Below are 13,218 nucleotides of genomic sequence, written 5' to 3'. Positions count from 1 at the left end.
ACCATTATTGGAGGGTACATTGAGCATCGCTTTAAAAAAGCCAAAATATCAAAAAATGAATTTGATATCCCTGACGTCGGCTATCATTTTCGCATGCTCTTCCAGAGGGTCACGGTAGTATGGCAAAACACCTGACCTACTGTTCGCAGTGCTCCGCAACTTCTCAGGAAGTTACAAAACCTGCCCTCAAAGAACGCCGACCTCACAAAAACTGGACGAAGTGTCCAAAATATCGGCGCAAGAGGGCAGGGTCTGGAATGAGCACCACACGTAAACCAGTCAGCAGTACCTCTAACGCGTCCACCAGGAGGGTCCACCTCATGGTACTGGTGAAAGCTCGGGGCCTGCATGCCAAACCCGTAAGCCTTTCAGGCCAAGGCCCAGAGCAGGCCCCAATACCACCACCACGTCAGACAACGTGCAAGACTCGTTGGACCGGCAGGAAACAGAAGAATACCCATAACCATGGAGGTAGGTGGGTCTGGTTCCTACCAACGTATACAAAATAGGGGCTTAATACTAACAGGGGAGATTACACCTGTTTTAAGAAGCACGGGAGTCTATCACACGTGATCAGTATATACTCAATGGCTTAGTGGATACAAAATACAATTCATACTAGAAAAATTGCCACCAGTTCAACATTTACCCCAGAGGGTATTTTCCCTCTCCGTTAAAGAAACGAGAGGGACAAGCTGTACTGGTGAGACTAATTACAAAGGGTATCATGGGAAACATGAACCCTTGGAATTCGTATCAAATATTCGTCACTAAACCGAAAAAGATGGTGGATGTCGCATCATCATTGACTTAACTTCACTAAATATGGTTGTTAAGTATATACATTTCAAAATGGAAATGGTTGTTACTGCCAAACAACTAATTTCCAAAGGATACTTCATGGCAAGCATTGATCTTAAAGATGTTTACTAATTTAGTACCATTCACAAGGATCATCGCAGATACCTGAAATTTACCTGGATGGGGCAGCTATGGCAATTTAAAGCGTTACCCAATGGGAAAATAGGCAAGACCATTGAATTGACTATGTTAGCTGTATCAGCTACCAAACAGTTATTCGAAACCCTGGGATTGTCTTACATCCAGATAAATCTAGGTTGAAGCCATCCACAATCATGGACTACTTGGGCTTCACAATTAATTCAGTCTACGTGACTGTAACTTTGCCAAGAGACAAAACAGTTGAATTGGCACAATCATGCAACAATTAATGGTCCACGTACTCCCAACTATTCGACAAGTAACAGAGTAATTGGGAATATGGTAGCAGCATTTCCAGCTACACAATTCAGACCTTTGCACTGTCAAAACTCACAAAGAGCAAAGGTACAGGCACCAAAACGACATACAGGTCATTATGATTGTGTCATTGAAGTCACCCACTGAAGCAATATCCTAACTACAGCGGTGGGCAAAATGTTTGGCATAATTTTATGGTTTAAAAGCATATGCACAAATATGCATCACTTGCATGTACGGTCACAAATAGATAATACTACGGTGGCAGCCTACGTTAACCATATGGGCTGCATAAAATCGGTATCATGCGACAAGTTGGTCAACACAATTTGGCAATGGTGTGTCGAAAGACATATTTGGCTATCAGTAACTTACCTGCCAGGTAAGCTAAATACAGTGGCAGACACCAGGTCACGTAAATTTAATGACAATGGATGTTAAACCCCAAATAATTTGCAAAGTTATCATGCAATATGGCACGCCAGATATCGATTTATTTGCATCAAGGCTAAATCACCAGATACCTATGTATGTCGCTTGGGAACCAGACCCTGAGGCAGCAGCGGTAGATGCGTACGCGCTGGATTGGGGAAATTCTTCTTCTATGCATTTCCTCCCTTCTGCCTCATCAGTTGGGGACTACGCACAATACAAATGGACTCTGCTTCAGGTATTTTGATAGTATCCGACTGGCCTACACAGCCATGGTTCCCAAAACTCCATGACATGGTTGTTGAAACACCGATGGTATCCCCAGTGACCCAGAGTTATTTACACCCAGTGTCGGGCACAAGCCACCCGTGCCATGAAAATCAAACTCCTGGGTTGCAGATTCTGCACAAACCACTTCTGGGACTGGGATTATCAGAACAAACCATCGACACCATGTCAGCATCCCTTCGAACATCCACTGAAAAACAGCACTTGTCCAGCATCAATAAATGGGAGAAGTACTGCTTGGATAAAGGGACCACCTACTCAACCGCTACAGTTACCAACGTACTGGAATTCCTGGCGAACCTTCACCACGATGAAGGACTCAGCTACAGAGCCATCAACACGGCTAGAAGAGCCATGCCTGTCTATTTAAAACCAGCTCCAGGACAACAGGCAATGGGGTCCCATCTGCTGGTGGTCAAACTAATGAAGGGTATTTACAACTCTAACCCCTAGACCAAGGTACACCCATACATGCGATGTCAGTGTGGTCCTGACATACCTCAGGGGATGGCCACCAGCCAGACCCCTTAACCTAGAACAATCTATGCTCAAAACACTCATGTTGATGGCACTTGTATCTGCACATAGAGTCCAGTCACTACACCTATTGCGACTGGACAACATGATCACAGCTCCAGACCAGATCTGTCATTATCCAGCAACTGATCAAACAGAGCAGACCAGGAACACCTAATCCAGTCGTGGAATTCCGGGCTTACCCACCAGAACCACTAGTCCCATATACCTGCGCTCAGACCATAACCCTCCATTCCTTTCCCGTCCATATAACTATCCAATTTATTTTTAAATGATAAAAACGAACCTGCCTCCACCACCTTCACTGGAAGCTCATTCCACACAGCCACCACTCTCTGAGTAAAGAAGTTCACCCTCATGTTACCCCTAAACTTCTGTCCCTTAATTCTCAAGTCATGTTCCCTTGTTTGAATCTTCCCTACTCTCAGTGGGAAAAGCTTATCCACGTCAACTCTGTCTATCCCTCTCATCATTTTAAAGACCTCTATCAAGTCCCCCCTTAACCTTCTGCGCTCCAAAGAATAAAGCCCTAACTTGTTCAACCTTTCTTTGTAACTTAGTTGCTGAAACCCAGGCAACATTCTAGTAAATCTCCTCTGTACTCTCTCTATTTTGTTGACATCCTTCCTATAATTAGGCGACCAAAATTATACCCCATACTCCAGAATTGGCCTCACCAATGCCTTGTACAATTTTAACATTACATCCCAACTTCTATACTCAATGCTCTGATTTATAAAGGCCAGCACACCAAAAGCTTTCTTTACCACCCTATCTACATGAGATTCCACTTTCAGGGAACTGTGCACAGTTATTCCCAGATCCCTCTGTTCACCTGCATTCTTCAATTCCCTACCATTTACCATGTACGTCCTATTTTGATTTGTCCTGCAAGTAGTAGCACCTCACACTTATCAGCATTAAACTCCATCTGCCATCTTTCAGTCCACTCTTCCAACTGGTATAAATCTCTCTGTAGACTTTGAAAATCTACTTCATTATCCACAACCCCACCTATCTTAGTATCATCTGCATACTTACTAATCCAATTTACCACACCATCATCCAGATCATTGATGTACATGACAAACAACAGTGGACCCAACACAGATCCCTGTGGCACCCCACTAGTCACTGGCCTCCAACCTGACAAACAACCATCCACCATTACTCTCTGGCATCTCCCATTCAGCCACTATTGAATCCATCTTGCTACTCCACCATTAATACCCAACAATTGAACCTTCTTAACCAACCTTCCGTGAGGAACCTTGTCAAAGGCCTTACTGAAGTCCATATATACAACATCCACTGCTTTACCCTCATCAATTTCCCGAGTAACCTCTTCAAAAAATTCAAGAAGATTAGTCAAACATGACCTTCCAGGCACAAATCCATGTTGACTGTTCCTAATCAGACCCTGTTTATCCAGATGCTTATATATATTATCTCTAAGTATCCTTTCCATTAATTTGCCCACCACTGACGTCAAACTAACAGGTCTATAATTGCTAGGTTTACTCTTAGACCCCTTTTTAAACAATGGAACAACATGCGCAGTGCGCCAATCCTCCGGCACTATTCCCGTTTCTAATGACATTTGAAATATTTCTGTCATAGCCCCTGCTATTTCTACACTAACGTCCCTCAATGTCCTAGGGAATATCCTGTCCGGACCTGGAGACTTATCCACTTTTATATTTCTCAAAAGTGTCAGTACTTCCTCTTCTTTGAATCTCATAGTTTCCATAGCTACTCTACTTGTTTCCCTTACCTCACATAATTCAATATCCTTCTCCTTGGTGAATACCGAAGAAAATAAATTGTTCAATATCTCCCCCATCTCTTTTGGCTCTGCAGATAGCTGTCCACACTGACTCTCTAATGACCAATTTTATCCCTCGTTATCCTTTTGCTATTAATATAGCTGTAGAAACCCTTTGGGTTTACTTTCACCTTACTTGCCAAAGCAACCTCATATCTTCTTTTAGCTTTTCTAATTTCTTTCTTAAGATTCTTTTTACATTCTTTATACTCCTCAAGCACCTCATTTACTCCATGCTGCCTATAATTATTGTAGATCTCCCTCTTTTTCCGAACCAAGTGTCCAATTTCCCTTGAAAACCATGGCTCTTTCCGATTTTTACTATTTCCTTTCAACCGAACAGGGACATAAAGATTCTGTACTCTTAAAATTTCACCTTTAAATGTACTCCATTTCTCTTCCACATCTTTCCCATAAAACAAAATGTCCCAATTTACTCCTTTTAAATCCTTTCGCATCTCCTCAAAGTTAGCCTTTCTCCAATCAAAAATCTCAACCCTAGGTCCAGTTCTGACCCTCTCCATAATTATATTGAAACTAATGGTATTGTGATCACTGGTCCCGAACTGTTCCCCAACGCATACCTCTGCCACCTGACCCGTCTCATTTCCTAACAGGAGGTCCAGCACCGCCCCTTCTCTAGTAGGTACTTCTATGTATTGCTGCAAAAAACTATCCTGCACACATTTTACAAACTCCAACCCATCCAGCCCATTTACAGAATGTGTTTCCCAGTCTATGTGTGGAAAATTGAAATCTCCCACAATCACTATCTTGTGCTTACTACTAATATCTGCAATCTCCTTACATATTTGCTCTTCCAATTCTCGCTCCCCATTTGGCGGTCTATAATACACCCCTATAAGTGTTGCTACCCCTTTCCCATTTCTCAGTTCCACCCAAATAGCCTCCCTAGACGAGCCCTCTAATCTATCCTGCCAAAGCACTGCTGTAATATCTTCCCTGATAAGCAATGCAACACCTCCACCTCTTGCCCCTCCAATTCTATCACACCTGAAGCAACGAAATCCTGGAATATTTAGTTTCCAATCACAGCCCTCCTGCAACCATGTTTCACTGATCGCCACAACATCATACTTCCAGGTGTCAATCCAGGCTCTAAGTTCATCCACCTTTCTTACAATGCTCCTAGCATTAAAATATACACATTTAAGAAACCCACCCTCTCTTATTCTCTGTTTATTGTCTTTTTCTTCTCTCTCCCCTACATTTTGGGTCAGAGTGCTACCATTCTCTGCCTCCTGCCTCACACACTGACTGCTAGCTTTCCCAATTTGAGTCCCTCCCCCCAACCATACTAGTTTAAAGTCTCCCCAGTAGCCTTTGCAAATCTCCCCGCCAGGATATTGGTCCCCCTCGAGTTCAAGTGCAACCCGTCCTTTCTGTACAGGTCGCACCTTCCCCAAAAGAGGTCCCAATGATCCAGAAACTTGAATCCATACCCACTGCACCAGTCCCTCATCCACTCATTTATCCTCCACCTCGCTCCATTCCTACTCTCACTGTCGCGTGGCACAGGCAGTAATCCTGAGATTGTTACCTTTGCAGTCCTTCTCCTTAACTCTCTACCTAACTCCCTAAATTCTTCTTTCAGGACCTCTTCTCTTTTTTTACCTATGTCGTTGGTACCTATATGTACCACAACTTCAGGCTCCTCTCCCTCCTATTTCAGGATTTCTTGGACCCATTCAGACACATCCCTGACCCTGGCACCAGGGAGGCAAACTACCATCCGGGTCTCTTGACTGCGTCCACCGAATCGCCTATCCGACCCCCTGACTATAGAGTCCCCTATTACAATTGCCCTCCTCTTCTTTACCTTACCCTTCTGAGCAACAGGACCAGTCTTTATGCCAGAGGCCCGGCCGCTGTCGCTGCCCCCAGGTAGGCTGTCTCCCCCACCCTTACTCAAACATGAGTACTTATTTTCAAGGTGTACAGCCACCGGGGTACTCACCAGTCCCTGCCTCTACCCGTTGCCCTTCCTAACTGTGACCCAGTTTTCTGTCTCCCGTGGTCTTGGAGTGACCACCTCCCTGTAACTCCAATCTATGACCTCCTCGCTCTCCCTGAGCAGACAGAGGTCATCGAGTTGCTGTTCCAGGTTCCTAACACGGTCCCTTAGGAGCCCCATCTCGACGCACCTGGCGCAGATGTGGACGTCTGTGCCATGACCCACCTACTATCCTACATAGACACAACCAAAATATTCGAGGGAGATGAAAAGCCTTGTGGGTCAGTCATAAAAACCTTATGGTCGGGTGACGAGCCGAACCATTGCGAGATGGCTCAAGCAGGTGCCAAAAACTGCTGGGATAAACACTAACATGTACAAATTTTATTCCACCAGGGCAGCATCCATGTCGACGGCTAAAAGAATGGAAATGCCTATAGACCACATCCTGGCTACAGCAGGATGGTGGGAGGAAAAGACTGTTCAGAAATTTTATAATAAGCCGTTGGCAAAATCTGTTTTATTTGCAGCAAGATTACGGACTGCAAATATTTAATTTAAGCCCAGGGGAGCAATTTAATTCTTTGTTGTTATTGTTTAAAAAATACCATTGTGTTTTTCTACAAATAGATTCATTGGTTTATTACGATAACACTTCCTCCCTCAAGAACTTCGGCAGTGAGTGAAATAAAACTGTTACACGGTTTGAAATCACAGAGCTTTGAAGTCTTCACGTAGTCACTCACGTGACTCCGAAGTAAAATAGTAAGATTAAACGAGAACTTACCAGTTTGAAGTTTGATCTGTATTTTATGAGGAGTTACGATGAGGGATTACGTGCCCTCCGCTCCCACCCTCATTATATGGATCAAACTAATAAATTGATGTCTCCTTATCTTTACTATGTTTACTTCAAATAACTGTGTCTATCTGTGATTCCACACCGCTGCTTGGAAGTATGCCGCGCCTGCGCACTGAGCGGGTTCTTCACGTAATCCCTCATCGTAACTCCTCATAAAATACAGATCAAACTTCAAACTGGTAAATTCTCGTTTAATCTTACTATTATAGTAGATTTGCAAGAAGTTGACATTTGCCTGCATAAAATTCACATGAACCGCAAATAAGATGATACAGCATCACCTGCCTTGGTGGCAATAGCAAAGTTATAAATACAAGTTGCAGGTATTGCAAGGAACCGTTGACCCAGAGTAGTTGGTTGCAAAGCAGATGGCACAAAAACTCTCTGGGCATCCACCCAGTATTAACCAGTTGTTTTGGCAGTAGCCTATGTGGCTCAGAGCAATCAAAGCGACATGATAGCCCTTAAAGATAGATGTGCAGAACTAGCATTCCTTATTTTGGAATAGTGAAGAAAGGAACAATAACCATATAACAATTACAGCACGGAAACAGGCCATCTCGAACCTACAAGTCCGTGCCGAACAATTATTTTCCCTTAGTCCCACCTGCCTGCACTCATACCATAACCCTCCATTCCCTTCTCATCCATATGCCTATCCAATTTATTTTTAAATGATACCAACGAACCTGCCTCCACCACTTCCACTGGAAGCTCATTCTACACCACTACCACTCTCTGAGTAAAGAAGTTCCCCCTCATGTTACCCCTAAACTTCTGTCCCTTAATTCTGAAGTCATGTCCTCTTGTTTGAATCTTCCTTATTCTCAAAGGGAAAAGCTTGTCCACATCAACTCTGTCTATCCCTCTCATCATTTTAAAGACCTCTATCAAGTCCCCCCTTAACCTTCTGCGCTCCAGAGAATAAAGACCTAACTTATTCAACCTTTCTCTCTAACTTAGTTCTTGAAACCCAGGCAACATTCTAGTAAATCTCCTCTGTACTCTCTCTATTTTGTTGACATCCTTCCTATAATTGGGCGACCAAAATTATACACCATACTCCAGATTTGGTCTCACCAATGCCTTGTACAATTTTAACATTACATCCCAGCTTCTATTCTCAATGCTCTGATTTATAAAGGCCAGCATACCAAAAGCTTTCTTTACCACCCTATCTATATGAGATTCCACCTTCAAGGAACTATGCACGGTTATTCCCAGATCCCTCTGTTCAACTGCATTCTTCAATTCCCTACCATTTACCATGTACGTCCTATTTTGATTTGTCCTGCCAAGGTGTAGCACCTCACATTTATCAGCATTAAACTCCATCTGCCATCTTTCAGCCCATTCTTCCAAATGGCCTAAATCACTCTGTAGACTTTGGAAATCCTCTTCATTATCCACAACATCCCCTATCTTGGTATCATCTGCATACTTACTAATCCAATTTACCACACCTTCATCCAGATCATTGATGTACATGACAAACAACAAAGGACCCAACAATGTAATAGCATGGACTTCAAGTGGTGTCAAACAAGGCATTGGAAGATTGAATGGCAGTGGAGGAAACCTGGAGTAATGGCCTACATCCACAAAGAAGCAGAATATTCTTCTGGTTCATTATCAGATGAAAACTGATAAGAAATCAGATTAAACAGGCTGCTATGGTCTCACCTTTAACAATTGGTTTGAGCCCCTCAAAATCACTGGGATCCAGCAATGACCGAGTACCTGGCAAATTAATCATCTCACGCAGTTCCTATAGGGGGTAAAAATAAGAAATAAATTTAAAACTTTATACATTGTACATTAACACCAGCCTGAAATAATTAGAAGATACCTAATGACAAGTATACAGGTTTTCCTATTAGAAATCTTTAATATACAAACCTCATTTTCCGCAGATTGTGCCTTTTTAGTTCATAATCTTGTTTTTATGATGCACATTAATTGTTGCATCAAATGTAGCACTACTTATATTGAATTCAATTAATCTTACATCAAACGTCTAATTGTGTAAATTAAAATGCTTTACCTTGCTACCTGAATGCCCTTAAAAGAACAAAGGTAGAGATTTTCCACTGTATCTCTACACGTGGCAATGATAAACCAAAAGGAAGAATGCTAATCAACTACACCTAGAACTACATCACTACTAAATTTGATTAGGTTAGCTGTCAGTAAACATATCAAATTATGCCTTCAATACAACTAAAAACATTTTCACCTTGTTAAAAGACAATGCTCAATGTCATAAGTTACTGAACCAGTCACAGCAGAAAAGCTTATACTATGAGAGACAATGAGACAAACCTTCCTGGCCATGTCCAGTCATTGGATGAGAAACCACATTTCACTGGGAATTATTGGCCAGGATCCAAAGGGCTTTGTTAACATTTATTGTTTCAAATGTGTAATAATTTTTTTTAAATGAATTCAGTATTAAATTATGTGCACACTTTTAAAAAAAGGTTAAATCCCTCTGTGCCAGAACTAAGAAAAAACATTTATAGAAGGCTAAGCTTTGTCTCAGGGAGAAAGCCTCACCAATTTACCACCTAAGGTCTGGTCCCAGAGATCATTCCACCTTATCCAGGATGCAGAGGGCTACACCAAGGCTGGAGGAATGAGGGCACGTTCTTTAGCTGGTATGTCAGATCCAACACAATCAAGACATCAAGCTAACAGTTGGTCATTGTAGAGCACTTTACCACCCTCAAAACTGCAAGCCATGGGGCATGTACAAATGCCTACAGCTTCTCTTACATCACTCACTCCCTCATTTCCCTGTTGTCAAACCTGAATTATGTAGCAGAGTTTGCTTGGATAACGCCAAACCATGTTGTATAACTGATTTTTTAATATAAATGAATAAATATTATCATTTGCAACAAATCACGACAATTATCATTGTTCAACACAAAATAATAGATAATTAAAGAAAAGGCGTATTCAACTATGAAACTCTGATAGATGCGTGACAGTGATCTGAAGCAATATGAAGGGTGCATCACATGCTGTCTGCCAATACAAAGGCAAAGCTTAGCTTAGTTCAGTTTAGTTTATTATTGTCACGTGTACCGAGGTACAGTGAAAAGCTTGTTTGGTGCGTGTTATCTAGTCAATAAAAAGACGCTTCATGATTACAATCAAGCGCAAGCCAAGCCATGATTTTAACTATGTCACCTTACCTTTATGGTAAATGCCACCTGGAGAGGTCCTCTTCTCCCAACAATAATCACCCGTTTCACCTTACTATTTTCTATAGCCTCCAGCGCATGTGCAGTGATATCTGTTTTCTGTAAATATATCACAATATTGTTCCACAAGTAAATGATTCATGAAATTGTTAGTGAATGTTTGAACATTTCCCAAACAACCCACTGCACATACTTTGTGGAGAAATGACCGCTGATCATAAGTTCATAAATTCATGTCATAGAAGCAGAAGTAGGCTATTCGGCCTATCAAGTCTACTTTGCCATTCAATCATGGCTGATCTATCTGCCCTCAAGCCCATTCTACTGCTTTCTACCCATAACCTTTGACACCCTTGCTAATCAAGAATCTGTCAATCTCTGCTTTAAAAATAGTCAATGACGGCCTCCACGGCAATGAATGCCACAGATTCATCACTTTCTGACGAACAAAATTCCTCCTTATCTCATTTCTAAAGGTACGTCCTTTTATTCCGAGGCTGTGCCCTCTGGTCCTATACTCTCCCAATAGTAGAAACATCCTCTCCACATCCACTCCATCTAGGCCTTTCACTATTTGGTAAGTTTCAATGAGGTCCCCCTCATCCTTCTTAACTTGAGCGAGTGCAGGCCCAGAGTTATCAAATGCTCATCAGTCAAAGTCAAAGTATCCTTTATTGTCATTCAGACTTTTCAGTCTGAACGAAATTGTGAACCTTGCAGTCATAACGTAGAAATAACAAAACACACGATGAACACAGTTTAACATCCACCACAGTGAGTCTACCAGGCACATCCTCACTGTGATGGAAGGCAAAAGTCTTAAAGTCCTTGTCTCTTCCCTCCTTGATCTCCCTCTGGGTTGAGGCGGTCCAGGCTTTCGATGTTGGGACCCCGCCGGGTGATGGTAAGTCCCGCGGCCGAGTCCGAGCTCTGCGAACGGGCCGGTTCAAATTCCGCGGCCTGGGGCGGACGAAGCTGCCACCTAAGTTAACCCAATCATCCCTGGGATCATTCTTGTAAACCACCTGTGGACATTCTCCAATGTCAGCACATCCCTCCTCAGATATGGGTCCCAAAGTTGCTCATTATACTCCAAATGCAGTCTGACCAGTGACTTATAAAGCCTCAGCATTCCATCCCTGTCTTTTTCAAGATGGCGGATGTGCAGAAGTGGGCGCCGTCTGTGTATGGCAGCCTACCAGCAGTCCGTCTCTTCACCTTTTTTTAATTTTAAGTCCTGTTAAAAAATGTTAGCTGGAGGTCTTTTATGTGGTGGGTGGGGGGGGGGGTAGGGGGAAACTTTATTTCTTAGTCCCCTACCTGGTCGGAGAGGCAGCATCCCTCCAAGCTGCTTCTTCGCCCCGTCCTCGCGGCCTACCATCGAGAATGGAGCGGCGTTTCCTGTCGGGTCCGGCCGGGACTACAGCTTCGGCGGCGGCGCAGCGCTGGGACACCATCGTGGAGCGGGTGATGCCTTGCCAGGTCGCCGTGCGGTAAGATCCGAAGTGCTGTGGTCGCTGACTCCCAACATCGCGGAGCTGTGGCTGCGGGCGTCTGGCCGCGGGCGGCGCTGGATTTGGAGCGCCGCGGAGCCTGGGATCGAGTTCGCCGGGGTCGGAGCTCCAACCGGCACAGCCCGAGAGCTACGAGTGCCCCGGTCTTCGGGGAGGAGGCAGCCGCTCCAGACTTTCCAAGCCGCTGAGGAATGTTTCACCCGACGCCGGAGTTCCATTTTCTTGGCAAGAGGGCCCTGAAAATCATCGGACTGGCTGCAAGGCCACAAATGGGCCCCGACCTCGGGTGTTTCACAGAGGAAGAGGACTTAACTTTCTGGTGCCTTTCCCCACAGTTGAAATTTTTGATTCTGCTGTGGGGGGACATTTGTGTTGAACACTATAATGCGTTGTGTCCATTTTCTTTATTTTTTTAAACATTGTCTCTGGTTTGTATGGAAACTTATTATCTATTTTATGTAAAGCACTTTGGTGTTAATGCGAGTTGACTTAAAACGTGCTATATAAATAAAACCTACTTACTTACTTACTTACTTATATTCTAGTCTTCTCAAAATAAATGCTAACATTGTATTTGCCTTCCTTACTACTGATATAACTTGCAAGGTTAACTTTTTGGGAATCCTGCACAAGCACTCACCAAGTCCATTTGCACTTCTGATTTCTGAATCCTTCCCCACTTAGAAAAGAGTGTATGACTTTAATCCTACTACCAAAGTGCATGACCACACACTTAGCTCTGCTACATTCCTGCTGGAAATCTACATAAAGAAACTGAAAACATGGTTCACCGTTCAATGGCAAGCACAAGCACTAACTGCTGATTGCAGATTCTGTATTATTAGTGCTCATTTGCACATTTAAACAAAGGTCGCTCTTTCAACCTCCCAATTTCGCCACAGTTTTGGACCTCCCTTAGATAATGTAAAATTTAGATAGGAAAAGTCATCTTTCTGACAAACTTCAGATGTCTAAAGTGTCATGATAAAACTGTTCTTTCTTTTCTGTAATTAGGAACATTTGAGGATGCAGTCTGAACAAATATTAAATATTATCTTTTTAAATTAGTGTTCAATAACAATTTTTCAGGCAAAAATATTATGAACCCAATGTGGCTTCCAGACAAACCTTAAGCATGTCAATGGGAGAAAGGAGAATCCTGGCTACATCCAGTGCCACGTTTCCATGTCCCACGATGACTGCCGTCTCACTGCTCAATTCAGGGTTCAGCTGCAAAAAGCAACATAACATTTATACTCCTTGTACTTGAGACAGAAGTCCATTAAACAATACTTCAAATGTGAATATATTATGCT

At 43.0% G+C, this 13,218-nt stretch overlaps 1 protein-coding gene across 2 annotated transcripts in view; it reads right to left on the bottom strand.

The window, feature by feature from the left end:
• Positions 1-13,218, bottom strand: part of fdxr (ferredoxin reductase) — a 44,735-nt gene that overhangs the window by 15,567 nt on the left and 15,950 nt on the right. For both annotated transcript variants that reach the window (XM_033044503.1, XM_033044504.1), the window contains 3 exons: positions 13,031-13,132; positions 10,380-10,487; positions 8,863-8,947 (listed from right to left, as the gene is read on the bottom strand). In XM_033044503.1, coding sequence (XP_032900394.1) covers positions 8,863-8,947; positions 10,380-10,487; positions 13,031-13,132 — 295 coding nt within the window. The remainder of the gene's footprint in view (positions 1-8,862; positions 8,948-10,379; positions 10,488-13,030; positions 13,133-13,218) is intronic.

Source organism: Amblyraja radiata, chromosome 26 (genome assembly GCF_010909765.2).
Source record: "Amblyraja radiata isolate CabotCenter1 chromosome 26, sAmbRad1.1.pri, whole genome shotgun sequence".
Classification (NCBI taxonomy): Eukaryota; Metazoa; Chordata; class Chondrichthyes; order Rajiformes; family Rajidae; genus Amblyraja; species Amblyraja radiata.
The sequence above is the reverse complement of the archived record's forward strand: the minus strand, read 5'-3'. Positions and strand labels throughout refer to the sequence as shown.